At 53.2% G+C, this 18,572-nt stretch overlaps 4 protein-coding genes across 4 annotated transcripts; 2 read left to right on the top strand and 2 right to left on the bottom strand.

The window, feature by feature from the left end:
* Nucleotides 1–481: 481 nt before the first annotated feature.
* BO82DRAFT_384599 (ATP-binding protein) lies at nt 482–3,763 on the top strand (the record flags this gene model as incomplete). The annotated part of the gene is made up of 5 exons (XM_025638118.1): nt 482–779; nt 813–865; nt 908–1,547; nt 1,638–3,538; nt 3,605–3,763. Exons 1-5 carry the CDS (start codon nt 632–634, stop codon nt 3,761–3,763), a joined length of 2,901 nt encoding a protein of 966 aa, XP_025490363.1. The 5' UTR covers nt 482–631.
* A 930-nt stretch (nt 3,764–4,693) lies between these two features.
* Nucleotides 4,694–6,220, bottom strand: BO82DRAFT_355736 (malate dehydrogenase). The gene is made up of 5 exons (XM_025635533.1): nt 6,136–6,220; nt 5,901–6,018; nt 5,665–5,814; nt 5,509–5,603; nt 4,694–5,429 (listed from the first exon to the last, which is right to left on the bottom strand). Exons 1-5 carry the CDS (start codon nt 6,199–6,201, stop codon nt 4,839–4,841), a joined length of 1,020 nt encoding a protein of 339 aa, XP_025490362.1. The 5' UTR covers nt 6,202–6,220; the 3' UTR covers nt 4,694–4,838.
* Nucleotides 6,221–7,055: 835 nt separating this feature from the next.
* On the bottom strand, nt 7,056–11,892 carry BO82DRAFT_375831 (dihydrolipoamide acetyltransferase component of pyruvate dehydrogenase; the record flags this gene model as incomplete). Its single annotated transcript, XM_025637500.1, has 8 exons — nt 7,056–7,505; nt 7,587–7,768; nt 7,803–7,804; nt 8,837–9,256; nt 10,217–11,286; nt 11,365–11,588; nt 11,670–11,719; nt 11,783–11,892. 8 exons carry the CDS (start codon nt 11,890–11,892, stop codon nt 7,056–7,058), a joined length of 2,508 nt encoding a protein of 835 aa, XP_025490361.1.
* A 307-nt stretch (nt 11,893–12,199) lies between these two features.
* BO82DRAFT_313488 (Arf family guanine nucleotide exchange factor SEC7) lies at nt 12,200–18,497 on the top strand (the record flags this gene model as incomplete). Its single annotated transcript, XM_025632481.1, has 4 exons — nt 12,200–14,076; nt 14,128–14,312; nt 14,373–18,092; nt 18,176–18,497. Coding segments are annotated over exons 1-4 (5,976 nt in total), but the record flags the coding sequence as incomplete, so codon positions are not given.
* Nucleotides 18,498–18,572: the final 75 nt, after the last annotated feature.

Genomic DNA, 18,572 nt, shown 5'->3' with positions numbered 1-18,572 from the left:
CTAGGCTGCGGCTGGAAATGGTGCAGCTGTTGAGTTCCCAGCTCACTGCCTGCCTGTCAGTCTGTCCTCCGTGACTGAAGGGCACTCACTCACTTATAGTACCTCTCTTCCCCATTCCCCATGATCCTGGTTCTCAACTGCGCCTGCTGATCATCTTGTGTCTTTTGCTTTTTCTTCTTCCTATTTCTCTCCGCGTCTTCATCTTTGTTCATGGTGATAGAACTCCCTTTCTTTTCTTTTTCAGGTCCTTCCTTAACTTAACTTGCATCTTCGCCTCACCTTCACACCGCCAGAACGGGGAATTGTGCCAACCAACCCTCCGCAACGCAACTTCGCACGCAAGGCGCGTTCTTAGGCATCAACCGCCCATCCCACAGGCCCTTTTGTTTGTTCGCTGGTCAGCTTCGTGCTCTTTTTTTGGTTTTTCTTTTCCTACCTTCTTTCCTCTTTCTCTCTCGCTCGCTCTCTCCCTTGCTCCCTTCTCTTCTTCTGTCTTCCACCTTCGTTTCCTCTTCCTCTTCTTCTCCTTCTTTCTCTCACTCACTTATCCTCGTTGCAGCTATTTGCTTCTACCGACCCACCCGAATAGTAGAGATCCGAATATAACAGTCCACTAATCGCCATCCTCATCATGGCTGATAATTCAGGAAGTGCACCAACCAGCACTACTCAACATCACCATCATCTTCCTCCTCCTCCTGACCCTCCCAATACCACTTCTCCCAGTAGTACCACCACGACTCCTCCTACCACGACGAGTACGAATAACAAGCTGGAATGTGACCCGCCTGCGGAGACCAATGCGGGTAAAGCAGAGGCCAAGCCGCCTGTCCCCGCCCCCGAACCCGCCGCCAAAAAGCCGACGGTCTGTGCCAAACATCCCCCCACCGCTGCCTCCGAGTCGAAGAAGAAGAAGCCCCATCGCTCCACCAAGACCTCCTCCATTGTCACCCCCAGCGATGACAGCTCTTCCGCTCCCGACTCCGACAGCAGCGACTCAGAATCCACCACCCACGACTCTGCCGCAGATAAAGATGCCTCCACTTCCTCCTCGAGCTCCTCCAGCTCCGACGAATCCGAGGTGGATCGCAAGCATCGTCGCAAGCGCGGCAAGGCCCGAGCCAAGAAGGCCTTGAAGAGCAGCGGTCGCAGGAAGAAATCCACCCGCTCGCGCCAACAGTCGGACTCGGACTCGGATTCCTCGTCCCAGGATGGCGAGGATTCAGATTCCGATCTCGATGAGAAGACCTTGAAGAAGCTGGTCGCCAAGCTCAAGAACAAACGTTCCTCCAGGAAGTCTCGCTCCAAGGAGGACTCCTCCGAGGACCAGCAGGATGACAACGAGGACGATGGCTCCGATGAACTGGCTTTGCTCCTGGCAAAGCAGAAGTTGGCGGCCTTGCGACTGAAGTTGACTGACGGTCGCCGCAGTAAAGGACGCAGAAAGCGGAGCTCCACCGACGCGGATGGTTCAAAGGGGTCGTCACAGAAGTCCAAAAGCCGGAAGAAGGCAGCGTCGAAGATAGCTTTCAAGCGGGTGGATCAATGTACGTGCTGCTGCGACTCTTCCCCATCCAGAACATGTGCTTTCTAGCATCGAATCAATCGCTACGTTTACTGACGGTTCCCGCATCTAGTATGGGACAATACAATCCATAACTACAAATTGACCGAGACGGTCGATGATCCTGGAGCCAACGAGTGGGACCAATACCTCTTTACAGTACGTCGCAAGTTCGACTGGGACAACAAGTATACGGAGACGGTGGTGGACCTCAAGAGCAAGCACATCCGCGATGCGCTAGCCAAGGTGATGGACGGAGTCAAGGGCGTCAGTCTGGTCCAGGAAACGGCGGTCGTCGATCCCAACATGCTCTTTTTGTACTTGGAGGAGACACGGCAGTACATGCGCGAATTGCGACAGCTGGCCAAGACGGAAAGAAAGAAGAAGGCTCGCAAAGCAGCCCAACTCAAGGCCGCTCATCTCAAGGTGCTCATCAAGTACCTGGATACCGACTATGCGGATACCAAAAAGACCCTGTACCCACTGCTCGACGCCAACATGATCACCTTCGACCTGTTGTGGGCCATCTTCAAGCCTAACACGATCGCCTATTCATCGACGTACGGCAATGTGGATGAGCCTCGTGCCTTCAAGATCGAGTACGCCACTAAAGAATCGTCCTTCATGAAAGGTCAGTGGTACAGCATCGAAGGGCGTTACCTGGAATATGACGGGAAGTCGTTCGGGATGGGCACGATGGCTGCGGAGGTCGAATCCTTCAAGGGCTCTCGGAAAATCACCAGTCTTGGCTGTTATCCCCTGAAATATCATCGCGAGGCGGAGGCAATTAAGCTCAAGCTGATCGAGCGGGGCAAAAAGTTCGTGGCATTGCGTGGCATGAACTACCGCTTCCACAAGGGCATGGGCTTCTACAAGAAGAAGCGCTCGGTTATTAAAGTCAACATCAACGGTAGGGTCATGATCGACCCGGCTATTCATCGTCGTATCAACCCCAACTATCCTATCAGTACCGTTCGCCCCAAGGATCCGGATTACCTTGATGGGTCGGACGGAGACGGGAGTGACGATGGTTGCTGCTGTGGTGTGTCGGATTCGGATTCGGATCAGGGTTGTGGACCATCGCGGGACTCTGACACGCCCAGAACACGCTACAAGGTGGTTCGAGACAAGGAGGGAAAGCCGCACGTGGTTGAAGTGGAACTGGACGAGAATGGTAACGAGGTGCAGAAAGAGGACATGGACCAAGTGGATGACCCCTCCGAGCGGGATTTTACCGAGGAGGAGCTGCTGATCGCGAGCCCAGTAGTCCTGGGATTTGCCTTTAGCGAGAAGCTGTGGCTGGAGTTTAGCATCTCCGGAATTAGCGAGATTGAATGGAACGAGGAGGCTTTCAGCTCTCTGGTGCTGCCCGACAACCAGAAGTCCATTGTGAAGGCGCTGGTTGAGTCTCACACCTTCCGAGCTGCCCAAAACATCGATGATGTGATCCAGGGCAAGGGCAAGGGGCTAGTCGCAGTACTTCACGGCCCTCCAGGGACAGGTAAGACGCTCACAGCAGAAGGTATCGCCGAACTGCTCAAGCGTCCCCTCTACATGGTCAGTGCAGGAGAGTTGGGAACCGACTCGCGCACGCTGGAAGCCGAGCTCAACAAGATTTTGGATATTGCCCATTCTTGGGGCGCGGTCCTCCTGCTCGATGAGGCCGATATCTTCCTGGAGAAGCGGACCATCCAGGACATCCACCGCAATGCCCTGGTCAGCATCTTCCTCCGTCTCCTGGAGTATTTCCAAGGAATCCTATTCCTGACGACCAACCGCGTGGAAACCTTCGACGACGCGTTCCAATCGCGCATCCACGTGGCGCTCCGCTACGGTGACCTCACCACCAAGGCCAAACGCAGTGTCTGGAAGATGTTCCTGGAGAAAGTCCAGGCCATGGAAGGTGTGCAGACTGCCACGTTCACCGATAAAGACTTTGATCTCCTTGCCCGCCACAACCTGAACGGACGTCAGGTAAGTCCAGAACTCTGCTAGAGTTAGTCTCCATAATATGACTACTAACTTTCCCTCTTCCTTCAGATAAAAAACTCCGTCCGCACAGCGCAAGCCCTCGCAGTCAACGAGCAGACGCCTCTCTCCATGGAGCACATCAAGCGGGTCCTGACCGTAGCCGAAACATTCGACCAGGACCTCCGCGGAGGAACGGGATACCTCGACGCCATGCGAAGCTATACCTGAGGCCTGCACGTATACCTAACCGGGTTACAGCGGACTACAAGAACATATGCACACAGACACGATACACCTTCATCCACACTCTCTTCATTCCGCTCTGACGGCCGTTTCAACATGCACCCATATCTTCAACAACCCGTGTCAACATCTCCACTCCTGTTTCTGCCGAATGCAATGATGACTATGATAAAGAAGAAGAGCAAATTGGCGTTTGGAAAGAAATATCTCCCCTCGAGCACGTTGTGCAAGGTTTGTTTTTGTCTTGCTTTCGTGGCATGGGGAGGAAGCATCTCAAGATGGATGGATGGGGGCTTGAAGATCATTCATCTTCCGACGAAGTCATGACTGAAACACACGCGCATCACCTGGTTTTTCTTGGGACGGAGTCGGGTTGAAGTTCTTTTCTTTTTTTTTTTTTTCTTTGATGAGCCATGATGAAAATGATGATTTTGCTTCTGATTTTCTCTTTTCTGCCTATGAGAGTCCATGCATGTATGCATTTGATCTGTCCTAAGCCTTAATTTATTGCCTGGATTTGACTGGATGCAATGTTCCGTCTCCCGTTGAACTGGATCTTAGATTGGGAGGTAATGCTAGGACCAGACAGTGGCAATCTACTCGGCAACAGTTCTTGCTGGTATAGAAGGCTTTGAGTCTACACTACAGCATACGTGCACAGTCTTACAGCAGACCAAATCACCAGCAATGTCATAAGGGGTAGTATCATTAACATAGATTTTGGTCTGTATTGAGAAACGGGGAAATACACGTCAGAGTCCATTTTCCCCCATCACAGTTCCCCCTCGAGGCCTCGGGACACACAAAGGAAAACCCGATTCCGATGCTTCCATGATGCTGCAGCAACATTCCTCCAGAATAAAAGCCAAGGGCGGGTCAGGATATTTAGCGTGACAGGGGAGAAAGAAGAATGACTAGACTGTTATACAAGGAGGAACGTGGCTGCAGAAAAGAGGTTTTTGGTTCATATCATTCCAGATGAGAAAATTAGATCATTTAAGGGTTAGCCTTAACGAAGTCACGGCCTAGAAAATACTCAGTTAGCACCTGGGTGAAACGACTAGGTTGACCGGACAAAGGACTTACCCTTCTGGATGTTCTTCTTGAGGTCACCGAGGGCGGTCTCGACGAGCTTCTGCTCGTACTCGTTGACGGGGCCGACGGGGTTGATCTTCTCAACACCGTTGGGGCCGAGCTCGACGAGGGAGGCGAAGTAGTCAACACCCTGGTCCTTGTAGAGAGGGGAGTCGACGAAAGTGGGCTCAACGATGCCCTTCTCGCCCTGGGAGGCACGGAGGAGGGACTCGGCGAAGCGAGCACCGGCCATGGCCATGGAGAGGGTGGCGGAACCGGCACCGTCCTTGGCCTTGACGACCTCGTCACCACCGAACTGGATGCGGTTGACGAGCTCATCGCGGGTGGTACCCTCGATCTCGGGGTGGTTGGACTGGGAGAGGAGGGGGACGATGGTCACACCGGAGTGACCACCGACAACGGGGACGGCCTCGCCAGCGGGGTCGGTCTTCTTGACCTGGGAGATGAAGCGGGAGGCACGGACAACATCAAGGGTGGTGACACCGAAGAGACGCTTGGGGTTGTAGACACCCTTGGACTTGAAGACCTCGGCAACGATGGGGACGGTGGAGTTGACCTGGTAGATGAGATGACGATTAGCCCGAGTCCTGTGGTCGATCTACAGGGCTGGCAAATCAAGGAAGGTCAATGCATACGGGGTTGGAGATAACGAGGATGTTAGCCTCGGGGGAAGCCTCGGCAGCAGCCTTGGCAAGGTCGCGGACGATGGAGGCGTTGGTGTTGAAGAGGTCTGCGATGATGCAATCAGTTTTGTGCACTGGATTTGTTGAGCTCGAGGCTTTAGCGCATACCGTCGCGGGTCATGCCGGGCTTGCGGGGAACACCGGCAGGGATGAGGACGACCTCGGAGCCCTTGAGGGCATCACGGAGGCCGGAGGCAGTGGGCTCGTAGCCAGTGACGGTGCTGTTGGTGTTGATGTGGCTCAGATCAGCGGCGACACCTGCAACGGACAATGGTCAGCCTGATTCCTGTTCGATGGTTGCGATGGAATTGATGGCGTGTTGGCCGGGGAGCTGTGCGACGTACCAGGTCCACCGCGGATATCGTAGAGAGCAAGCTCAGTGACACGGGGGTTGAGCTTGAGGAGGAGGGAGAGAGGCTGGCCAATACCACCAGCGGCACCGAGGACGGCAACCTTGGAAAGCTACAGCTCGCAATTGAGATGATTAGTTCCGGTGGTCATGATCGAGCCGAGGCTGCAAGCCAGCAAGGTTTGTTTTTTTTTTTTTGTTTTTTTTCTCTATGATATTTTAGAGCTTACCTGGCTGGAAGAAGCGGAGAAGCTACGCTTCTGGAAAAGGTTGAAGGACTGACGAGCAGCGAACATCTTGACTGTGAGGGGGGGGAGAAGACAGAAGAATAATCTATCTGGTTATACAAGAGAGTTGAGAAGATGGGGAAGGAAAGAAGGAGGAGAGAGACGGAGAAGAAGAAGGAAGAAGAGGAAGAGACGGACGGGAGGGCGGGCGTCGGTGAGAGGAGACGGAACGGGAAAGGGTTTGGGGGGGGAAATCCGGGTGGGTTGAAGGTTGGAGCGGCTAAAAGGAAGCCTGCCGGATCCGATCTCACGCCAGCCACCACTACTACAACCACAACGAGGAGGAGAATTCCCCAGTATGCATCCATCCATCATTCATTGATACTCTAAGTACACACACGTACTCCGTATTCTTCCCCTACCTCTATCTGTGCTCTGTCCATTTGTTCCGAAAGCCAAGAATGAACCCAATTGCAGCTTTGTTGCCTTGCCCCGTGCGTGGAATTGCCTACTCCGGCTTAGCCGGCGTGTTGCAAGACTGCTTGGATGATGGATGTTGGTCTCTCTCGTCGACGCGATTCCATCCGGCTTCTCCACTTGTCGCGCTAGTAATTCAACTCCGGACTCCAAGAATTGCCATCTGATAATCTCGCGATCATCTCTGGTATACAAAAGTACCAAAGTACATGCCTTCGTTTGCCAAAAGCAGAGGGGGAAAAAAAACAAAAGAAAAACAAAATAAGAAACAAAAAAAAATAAAAAATAAAAAAAAAAAACAGGAGCTACTGATATCTCAACCAATGCAATGCCCAACGCCGGCGCTTGCCAAATGAAACCTTCAAGTATTACAAAAGCAAAAAGAACCGTGCCCCAAATGGCAGCAGCTGTACATCTCAATCCCCTTCCAGAGATTTTCCCTTCTCCTACCGCAGAAAATGTAGTACCGCCCAGCAGAAGAGGAAGAAGATGAGCACCCCGACCCAGAAAATCCACTTGTCCTGCTTCGCCCGCCGCTCCACCTTGCGAATCGTCTCCCCACTGACCCCCAACGTGTTCGCAACACTGTACAGTCGACGCTGGGTGCCCTTGAGCACCTCGCGCTGTTGGCCCAGATCCGCCAGCACAGCGCGACCCCGATCGAGGAATTCATCCAGCTGGGTGCCGGTGTTGGCGAGGAAGCTCTGCTCGCGCAGCGCATGGGTCTCGCGGGTGTAGTCGGCCGCGCCGCCGCCGAATCCCAGGCCCGATCGGGCCGAGGACGGATTGCCGAACGGGGATGGGTTGGGAAGGGAGGATTGCGCGTAGGGGTTTTCGGGGGTGGCGGTATTGTGTGGGCGTCGGCCGAGGAGCTCGTTGCGGTTCGTTACTGATTGCTGCGATGCGAAAGAGATGGTTAGCAATGGTCGGCAGCACTGCCCGTGTGTATCTAGAATATGGTCGAGGGATGTGCTTACTGCATCTTCTCGTTGTTTGCGCAGTCGCTCAAAGTGTAGCCGATAGTCGGCAAGCTCGGTGCGGAAGTTCTTCACTCGCTCGAAGGCTTTCTCTTGCTTCTCCGGAATCAACTCTTTCTTCGACAGTGCAGAGTAGTCATCGATGGTGCGCGATAGTGATGCCAGCGAGGCCGCAATTTGACCTGTCGGTTCAACACGTTAGCCCGGTAGTTCTACATCTAGGATTAACCCCAGTCAGCAGAAGTGACACACCTTGTAGCGCGGCGGATGATGTAGCCGGCGACTGGGAGAATGTGTCCAGATCGCGGCGGATAGCAGAAGACTGCTTCAAGGCGGAATTGAAAAGAGAGTTCTGCTCGAAACTATCAGCATAGACCTTTCCCTTTCTCCCCGAGGTGATACGGGAGGACAGCGTTCGTCTTGGCCCGGAGTGGTGGGAATCATACCATCTTTTCTTGCGGTGTGTCCGATGTCGTATACAGAGGCTAGTACAACGATGTACGGCGCAATAACAAAGCCTTGACCCCTGTACAAGAGATATGGAAAGGACCTTTCGCAGTGATGGTGGCAGTATAGCACGATACGCTGAATTGAATGAGCGGTGCTAGAGCAGCGACGTGTCCTGGAGAAATAGGCGTTTCAATGATACTAATGATAATGATGCTAGACAAGGCCACATGTTCTTGCAGAGGCCACGATTCTGACACGGCTGACCGCCTCCCGCCAATGCAAGTCCATGCATATCCAACCGACGTCGATCGTCCATTCGCGAACTCTAATTTTCCAGCAGATTGCGACTGGGTTTACGTGGCTATCAATCAGTGGATACTGTCAAGCGAGCCATGTAATTCTGTTCACTTTTCTGACATGATTTAAAATTTACCTCAAATATCGCAGTGAGCATGCTATTACCGAGAGCCAAGCGGAGAAGAGCATTATGATGGATGAGATTGAGATGGAATTAGCTAAATCTCGACCGAGCACAAACGCCTGGACATCATGAAAAGCGCCATGTATCCGCGAATCCGTGCGGTATATCGAACTATAAGCAAAACACACAGGAGAAACGAAAAGAAACATCAGGATATCAAGTTATGAAACCACGCAAGACAAGTACTTGAGTTTTCGTCTCCCACTCTATTTGGGAGGGTACTTGTTCTGCAACAGCCACCTGATCATCACGTTAGCTATGACATCCTCTTATCTAGATCGCCCAACAAAACGCGACGGAGAGCGAAAGATTGACTTACTTGCTGACAAAGTAGTCGACGGCACCGACAGCGCCGACGATCCCGGACCACAATCCGACGAGCTGCCACGACAGTTTACCCTGCGCGTGTTTCTTGTATGCACCAAAGCCAAGACCAGCGCCGGTTAGGGCCAGGATGACCGCGTTTCCGAGGTAGACCGGGTTGCTCTTGTTGCGGCGCACGCGGTTGGCCTTGGCCTTGGCCTCAGCCTTGGCCTTCGCCTTCGCCTTCTCGATCCGTTCGCGCTCGGCGATGGCCTCCTGCTCTTCGCGCTCTATCCGCTCGGCCTGCGTCGTGGTCTTGACCTCCTGGTTGAGGAAATCGGCGTCCACGGATTGCACATGGGGGGAGTCGACGTCGATCAGGGAGGCGGTGCTCTCGGATTCATCCCGGTACACCCGATTGATATCGGGAGCGCGACTGTGAAGCTCTGGTTAGCTTTTCTGTTGAAAAGGGTGTTTATATTGCTCGTAGTGGATGCACTTACGCCTGGAAACATAGTCAGTACATTGGTGATCAACATAATTGCGCTGGTCGAGTGGTGAACAGCGACAATGGAACAGACAAAGAATAGCACATACCTCCTCAGGGGACTGCTTAGGACCCTTAGCTGCGGCTTCTGCGTACGACATGATGACTGGTTGTGTGTCTGTCACGAGAGTGGTTGCGTGATAAAGTGGTAGGGATCTGCGACGTCATGCGTTAGTATCGCCTGTCGAAGAAGAAAGGTGGAAGTGCTGCCATGGTAGGTCAAAGTACCGCGGCAGCAGTGGAGACGTACAGGTTGTAGACGCGAATCAATTCAAAAATGAGTCAACTATTGCAGAGAGAGAAATCTCGAGTAAAGTTTCAGGGGAGGGAATGGGCCGTCGGAAGGTATTTATGGGTTGGTTGCAGCCATGGCTGGGAGGGGGGTGGGAATGACATCACGTCATAGACGGGCCTCATGCGACAGCGCCCGCTGCCAAGCCCCGGTCGGTGATCTCGCCCATGGCTTGCTTTCGCGCTTCTGTGTGCTTGGTGTTTCCGAGGCTACCTGCCGCTTCGTTTTACTTTGCTCGCACAAATTGGTACAGCTAAACTAGGGGGACAGATCGGCTCCAGCAATCGGCCTTTCTTTTGATTCCTTACATATCCGCATGCCTAAAAGACAAAACAACCTCCGAAGTCTACTGTTTTGATACACACTAAGAACTAAACATAGGAAATGCATTGTAAGGGTTATGAACTGTGCTAGGGGGACCATCTTGGTCTAGGGGATGTGAAAGATTCAGATGGTTTTAATACATATTACAACAACATCAAAGGAAAAGGTAACTCCGATCGTAGCTAACTAAAAAACTGGGCCGGTCGGAATTTCCCTTCGCGGAAAGAGCTTACAAAAGAAGCTCAAGGGGGTTCTCAACAACCTTCTTCAACTCCTTAATCCACTCAGCACCAACGGCACCATCGACAACCTTGTGGTCGAAGCTACCAGTGACGACAATCTGGTCATCCCACTCAACAGCGGTACCCTCAGCGGTCTCGACGGGGACGGCAACCTTGCGGGTGGTGCCAACAGCCAGGATACCGGCCTGAGGGGGGTTGATGACGGCGGTGAATCTCTCGATGGCAGCGTTCATGCCCATGTTGCTGATGGTGAAAGTACCACCCTGGTACTCCTCGGGCTTGAGCTTGTTGTCACGAGCACGCTTGCCGAGATCCTTGATCTGGTTGGAGATGCTGGAGAGGCCAAGACCCTGAACGTTCTTGACAACGGGGGTGATGAGGCCGTTGGGGGTGGCGACGGCAACGCTGATGTCGGCGGTGTTGTGCTGGCGGATGACAACCTGGCCGTTCTCCTCACGCCAGCTGGAGTTGACAGCGGGGACCTTCAGGAGGGCAGCAGCGCAGGCCTTGACGAGGAAGTCGTTGACGGAAAGCTTGTACTTGCCATCAGCGGAGGCGTTGAGAGCCTGACGAAGCTTGAGAAGCTTAGTCACGGACAGAGTGGTGGAGACGAAGTAGTGGGGGTTCTCGCGCATCGACTGCTGAAGGCGAGAAGCAATGGTCTTGCGCATGGAGGTAAGGGGGATATCCTCATAGGTGGCACCGGCGATGGCGGCAACGGAAGGCTGGTACTTCTCAACATCCTCCTTGGTGATCTGGCCACCACGGCCAGTGCCCTTCAGAGCCTTGAGGGGCACACCCTTCTCAAGAGCAAGGGCCTTAGCAGCGGGGCTGATGTTAGCCTCACGGTCCAGAGCGGGCTGGAGCTTCTCGCCCGAGGTCTCAGGCTCGATGGCAGCGGGCTGAGGCTCAGGGGTGGAAGAAGCGGGGGCAGCCTCTTCCTTAGACTCGGACTTGCTCTCCGCAGCACCAGCAGCGGGCTTCTCGCTACCAGCATCCTCCAGGGAGAAGCTCTCGAAAGCCGAGACGTCGGTACCCTCCTCGACCAGAACAGCGATGGGCTAATGCGCGGTTAGCAACGGCCTCGACACGAACCGGATTTTGCCGGTTGCAAAGTAGGGGAGGAGGGAATCACGAACAGTGCCAACAGCAACGTCCTTCTCGCCAGTCTCCGACAGAACCTTGGCCAAGACACCCTCTTCTTGGAACTCAAAGTCCATCTGGGCCTTGTCGGTCTCAATCTCCACCAAAACATCACCAGGCTGGAGAGCATCACCAGCCTTCTTCTGCCAGACACCAATGTTACCGGCGTTCATGGTCGGCGACAGAGCGGGCATGCTGATGATGGTGTGAGGGGGGAAGGCTGTTGATCCCGACTTGTCAGTTTTCGATGAAGCCACATAACGGAGTGACAAGAGTCAACAAAAGATGGTAAGCGGCATACACTTGGAGGCATAGTAACGGGAGAGGGCGGATAGGGAGGGCAATTGAGATCTGTAGAAAGAAAATGAGTGATTAGTGGCTGTTTTTAAGCTCATTCGGGTCGAGGTAACATACTGAGCAAGATCCTTGAATCTGTGAACGGTCTGCGGCCGCCTCAGGGAAAGGGCGCCTTTGGAGAGAAACATGGCGCTGGGGGTGCGCATCCGGACAGCAGAGGCAACCATGGCGCCAAAGTGCTATGAAAAGGTCGAGAAATGAGCCCGCGACGGGAAGGAATGAGAGAAGGAGGATGGAAGAGAGCCTAGAGACTGGTCTGGCAGATGAAAGGGCCCGTATCGAAGAGTTGAGGACTGCAGCTCCAGGAACTTTTCTGTTGAGGCTACCGGTGAGACCGTCCGGAGTGATTATCGCCGGCCGCCCCGAGACAGCTTAGCTAAGCAGTCACCGCGGTTGTGGCTCACTACGTCGCCCGTACGGTATCTCCGTCGTCCGCGGGAGTGAACACGCTGCAATTCCACCGGACTGCTTGTTGTCAGTATACGAAAGGTTGGGTTGGCGTTTATTTTCCACCTGCAGATTCTTGTTCCAGTCCCTCCTTTAGTCCCATGTGGACCCCTTTTCTATCAACCTTCATCCACTCCGACCGGAGTCTTGCATAAATGGCGGAAGTCGAAAACGGCTCTGTCAATGAGCCCGCCCAAACATCCCCGGTTGTGCCGCAGGCAGACAACAAGGATGCGGCTGCTGCTGTATTGACACAGTCGGACGACTCCGTCCCTCACGACAAACCAACCTTGCCCGCTGAATCGGAACGTCAACAGATCGGTACAGATCAACTGGAAGAAAATGTCCAGTCATCTACCGAGCCAGAGTCCACTGCGAACACGGAGTCAGCCGACCAGATCGCAACTCCGACAGAAGCCGTCGTACCCCAGGATCCCGAGGTCCAACATGACTCCGAATCAAATCTGAAGGCTGAAACTCTCGAGAGTCAGCCTGAAGATTCCAGTACCGATGTCGAGAAGGAAGCTCCCGCTGAAAGACACGATGTGACTTCTATACCTCCCCGCAATGAGCCTGGCCCGGATACAAGAATGCGCTCGGACTCGAGGTCCACCACTGCCACAGTTGCGACGCACCGCTCTGTGACTCTCAGCTCTACCGTCTTCATAGTCAGCGCCTTGGAAGCAATCGGTGCTTCCAAGGAGGCGCGCAGGAGCAAAAACTTGGATGATGCCGTCAAAAGCGCGCTCAGCAATGTCAAACAATCCGACGGCCAGCCGATTGACCCTGAGGTCATATTCCGTCCGCTCCAGCTCGCCACCAAATCCTTCAGCATCCCTCTGCAGGTCACTGCGCTTGACTGTATCGGAAAGTTGATCACCTACTCCTACTTTGCATTTCCTTCGGCCCATGAGAGCAAGACCTCCGAGAACGAAGCCACTCCGGAGCAGCCCCCCCTGATCGAGCGAGCCATTGATGCGATATGCGAATGTTTTGAGAATGAAGCTACACCAGTGGAAATCCAACAGCAGATTATCAAGTCCCTTTTGGCGGCGGTCCTCAATGACAAGATTGTGGTGCATGGAGCGGGTCTCCTGAAAGCTGTCCGCCAAATTTACAACATTTTCATCTACTCCAAGTCGTCTCAGGAACAGCAGATAGCCCAGGGCTCATTGACGCAGATGGTCAGCACTGTTTTTGATAGGGTCAACGTAAGACTTGACTTAAAGGAGCTGCGGTTACGTGAGGGTGAAAAGGGGCATGGTAGCTCTTCGGACAATGTCACGCTGGAGGCCGCCGACGCTCCCCAAGATGATGAACATGTTTCTGACGAGGTTCATGAGGCGGGCTCAGACCACCCTGTCTCGAAAGAGCCAGGGGAGAAGCTCACTCTGCAAAGCTTTGAATCGAACAAGGAGGTGACCACGGTCAACGATAATGCGCCAACCATGGTCACCCGCGCCAGGAATCAGAGGCCGGCCCGTTCTTCTTCGGGGACCTTTACGGAAGAGAGCGACAACACCGCAGATGATGATGAAGATGAAATCTACGTCAAGGATGCTTTCCTCGTGTTCAGGGCTCTTTGCAAGCTGAGCCACAAGAATCTGAACCACGATCAACAGCAGGACCTCAAATCCCAGAACATGAGATCGAAGCTGCTATCCTTGCATCTCATCCACTACCTCCTCAATAACCAAGCCAATGCATTCACGTCTCCGCTCTTAACAATCAAGAACAGCTCAACTAGCTCGGGTACTTCCGATGCAATGACATTTCTGCAAGCCGTCAAACCTCATCTCTGCCTGAGTCTTAGCCGGAATGGTTCAAGCTCGGTGCCCAGAGTTTACGAGGTGTGCTGTGAGATTTTCTGGCTCATGCTGAAACACATGAGGGTGATGATGAAGGTCGGTGGGCTTCTTAGCACTGTTCAACTAAAATAAGCTAACTCGAAGTAGAAAGAACTTGAGGTTTTCTTGAAGGAGATTTATTTGACCATTTTGGAAAAGCGCAATTCCCCCGCTTTCCAAAAGCAATACTTCATGGAGGTTCTCGAGCGATTGGCCGGTGACCCACGCGCTCTGGTTGAGATCTACCTTAATTATGATTGCGACAGAACAGCATTGGAGAATATTTTCCAAAAGTATGTGCTCGCTGCTCCACTATTCGATGCATAAACACGTCTGACATGTGATTAAAACAGTATCATCGAGCAGCTGTCGCGTTATGCAAGCATTCCTGTTACGGTCACCCATGCTCAACAGCAGCAATATCAGGAACACCATGTCAAAGTCTCATCCGTGGGGAGTGACTGGCATCAACGTGGAAGCTTTCCCCCTTCGTTAACCACTGCCAACGTAGCCAACGTCCCACAACCAAGCTTGCAGAATGTGCCACCCGAGTATACGCAGAAGAACCAGGCGGTCGTATGCTTGGTGGAAATTCTGCAGTCATTGGACAACTGGGCCTCACAACGTCTAGTCGACCCGTCCGCATCAATACCTCACTCCTCCTCTCAGAAATCGATCGACAATCCCAGAGATTCGATTGATATGAACACCGCATCGTTTCTCTCTTCCCCACGCATTGAGACTATGGAGGGTATCACAACTCCGGTGGCAGAGGACGATCCAAGCCAAATTGAAAAGGTCAAACAAAGAAAGACCGCATTCACCAATGCAGTCCAGCAATTCAATTTCAAGGCCAAGCGCGGAATCAAACTTTTTATCCAGGAGGGTTTCGTGCGGTCCAACTCACCCGAAGATATTGCTGCCTTCTTGTACCGGAATGACCGCTTGGACAAGGCCATGTTAGGAGAGTATCTCGGTGAAGGAGACGCGGAGAACATTGCTATCATGCATGCCTTTGTTGACATGATGGACTTCTCCAAGCGACGATTCGTTGACGCTCTTCGCCAATTTCTGCAGAATTTCCGTCTACCGGGAGAGGCGCAGAAGATCGATCGCTTCATGCTGAAGTTCGCTGAGCGTTACGTAACTCAAAACCCAAATGCTTTCGCCAATGCGGATACTGCCTACGTTCTTGCCTACAGTGTCATCATGCTGAACACCGATCAGCACAGTGCCAAGATTAAGGGTCGCCGTATGAACAAGGAGGATTTCATCAAAAACAACCGGGGCATCAATGACAATCAGGATCTGCCAGACGAGTATCTGTGCTCCATCTTCGACGAGATTGCGCAGAATGAGATTGTACTGGATACTGAACGGGAGCATGCCGCAAACCTTGGCATTCCTACTTCTGCGCCGGCCGGTCTGGCCACCAGAGCTGGACAGGTCTTTGCAACAGTTGGGAGGGATATCCAAGGTGAAAAGTATGCGCAGGCCTCGGAAGAGATGGCCAACAAAACCGAGCAGCTTTACCGCAGCTTGATCCGGGCGCAGCGCAAGACAGCAGTCAAGGAGGCACTTTCTCGCTTCATCCCGGCGACTTCAGTTCGCCATGTTGGCTCGATGTTCAATGTCACCTGGATGTCATTTCTGTCTGGCCTATCTGCTCCAATGCAAGATACACAGTACCTAGAACTGATCAGGCTTTGCATGGAGGGTATGAAGCTGGCCATCCGTATCAGCTGTGCTTTCGAGTTGGAGACACCTCGAGTTGCGTTCGTGACCGCGCTTGCCAAGTTCACGAACCTGGGTAATGTCAGGGAAATGGTGGCGAAGAACGTTGAGGCACTCAAGGCACTGCTTGATGTTGCTTTGTCTGAGGGAAACCATCTGAAGGGTTCTTGGAGAGAAATCCTGACATGCGTCAGTCAGCTTGACCGACTTCAGCTCCTTACTGATGGGGTGGATGAAGGTTCTCTGCCAGATGTCTCCCGAGCTCGTATTGTGCCTCAACCGTCCTCGGATGGCTCCCGGAAGTCTATGCAGGCAGCGAGACGCCCTCGTCCTCGGTCGGTCAACGGACCTTCTGCCTTCCGCACCGAGGTTGCCATGGAAAGTCGCTCGGTCGAGATGATTAGGGGTGTTGATCGCATTTTCACTAACACTGCCAACCTTTCGCATGAGGCCATCATCGATTTTATTCGGGCATTGAGTGAGGTTAGCTGGCAAGAGATTCAATCGTCTGGGCAGACCGACTCTCCCAGAACCTACAGTTTGCAAAAGCTGGTAGAGATCAGTTACTACAACATGACCCGAGTAAGGATCGAATGGTCCAAGATCTGGGAGGTCCTTGGACAGCATTTCAACCAAGTAGGCTGCCATTCAAACACGACAGTGGTTTTCTTTGCTCTTGATTCGCTTCGCCAATTGTCAATGCGTTTTATGGAAATTGAGGAACTGCCGGGTTTCAAGTTCCAGAAAGACTTCCTCAAGCCGTTCGAACATGTCATGGCGAACAGCAGCGCGGTAACTGTCAAAGACATGATTCTCCGCTGTCTCATTCAGATGATCCAAGCACGTGGTGATAATATCCGCTCCGGTTGGAAGACGATGTTTGGTGTTTTCACAGTCGCGGCTCGGGAGCCCTACGAAGGCATTGTGAACATGGCCTTCGAGCATGTTACCCAGATTTACAACACTCGCTTCGGCGTCGTCATAACGCAGGGTGCTTTCCCTGACCTCGTTGTCTGTCTAACAGAGTTTTCCAAGAACTCTAGATTCCAGAAGAAGTCACTGCAGGCGATCGAAACCCTCAAGTCAACCGTTTCGAAGATGTTGAGAACGCCAGAATGCCCTCTCTCTCACCGCGGGGCTTCGTCCGAGGGCGCCCACGAGGACGCCACCAACCTAACGCAACAACTGACCCGCCAGTCGAAGGAAGAGCAATTCTGGTATCCGATCTTGATTGCCTTCCAGGACGTCCTCATGACCGGTGATGATCTCGAAGTTCGCTCGCAGGCACTGACCTACCTTTTTGAGACTCTCATCCGGCACGGCGGCGAATTCCCGCAGGAGTTCTGGGATGTGCTTTGGCGACAACTTCTCTACCCGATCTTTGTAGTGCTGCAGTCTAAATCTGAGATGTCTAAAGTACCAAACCACGAGGAGCTGTCTGTGTGGCTATCGACAACAATGATCCAGGCTCTAAGGAACATGATCACGCTATTCACACACTACTTTGATGCGTTAGAATATATGCTCGATCGCATTCTTGAGCTTCTGACGCTATGCATTTGTCAGGAAAATGATACCATCGCCAGGATCGGCAGTAACTGCTTGCAGCAGTTGATTTTGCAAAACGTCACGAAGTTCAAGCAGGAGCACTGGAACAAGGTAGTTGGTGCCTTTGTCGAGCTGTTCACAAAGACCACAGCCTACGACCTGTTCACCGCCGCGGCCTCCATCACTTCCAAGCCCTCCTCCGCCCAAGCCAAACCCGCAAATGGTGAGACGGCAACCAGCGAAGACAGCGCAAACGAATCAGCCGAGACATCATCGGTCCAAGAGACCAGCAGTGTCGACCCATCCAAGATCAACGGATCACAGAACGTTGCCTCGGAGCACGAAGAGGGAGACATGCCCACGGCTTCCAATGCCGCACTGGAAGACTACCGGCCGCAAACAGAGGCGCAGCAACAACCCGCTGCGGTCACCGTTGCACGACGTCGGTTCTTCAATCGGATCATCACCAACTGCGTCCTACAGCTGCTCATGATCGAGACGGTCCACGAGTTATTCTCCAATGACAAGGTCTACTCTCAGATCCCCAGTAACGAGCTCCTTAGGCTCATGGGCCTACTGAAGAAGAGTTACCAATTCGCCAAGAAGTTCAATGAGGACAAGGAATTGCGGATGCAGCTTTGGCGTCAGGGATTCATGAAACAGCCTCCGAACTTGCTCAAGCAAGAGAGCGGTAGTGCCGCCACCTACGTTCACATCCTGTTCCGCATGTACCATGATGAGAGAGACGAGAGGAAGAGCAGCCGTGCGGAGACCGAAGCCGCTCTCATCCCGTAAGTTGCCCCCCCCCACCCCGCCAGAGACATTTGTTTCATATGAAATCAAACGCGCGAGACTAATGTCAAATCACATTCAGACTATGCGCGGATATCATTCGTAGCTTCGTCCTTCTAGACGAAGATTCGCAGCATCGGAACGTCCTCGCCTGGCGCCCTGTCGTGGTGGATGTCATCGAGAGCTATACCAACTTCGCCTCGGAAGGGTTTAACAAACACATCGAGACCTTCTACCCCTTGGCCGTCGACCTGCTCGGCCGCGACATGAACCCGGAGGTCCGTCTCGCTGTGCAATCCCTCTTCCGCCGTGTCGGCGAGGTCAAGCTGGGTCTGCCACCTCGCCCGCAGTCGCCGTCGGGCCATCGAAACTCCGTCGCCAGCCAGCTGTCCCGTAAGCATAGCAGCGGACGCTGAGTTCATGCATGCACTGCCAGGAGCTGGCTGACCCCCTTTCACCGACAACTGGGCCATCCGTCT

Source organism: Aspergillus uvarum (genome assembly GCF_003184745.1).
Source record: "Aspergillus uvarum CBS 121591 unplaced genomic scaffold BO82scaffold_39, whole genome shotgun sequence".
In the NCBI taxonomy this organism is placed as follows: domain Eukaryota; kingdom Fungi; phylum Ascomycota; class Eurotiomycetes; order Eurotiales; family Aspergillaceae; genus Aspergillus; species Aspergillus uvarum.
This window is presented reverse-complemented; position numbering and strand designations above follow the sequence as displayed.

Bases quoted from the DNA above. Each gene is read 5' to 3' on its own strand.
- BO82DRAFT_355736 (XM_025635533.1), bottom strand. From the start codon at position 6,201: ATGTTCGCTGCTCGTCAGTCCTTCAACCTTTTCCAGAAGCGTAGCTTC. The intron at 5,604-5,664 runs GTATGCGCTAAA...GCATCATCGCAG, and splicing joins GCCCGGCATGACCCGCGACG to ACCTCTTCAACACCAACGCC. The intron at 5,430-5,508 runs GTATGCATTGAC...CTCATCTACCAG, and splicing joins TCCTCGTTATCTCCAACCCC to GTCAACTCCACCGTCCCCAT.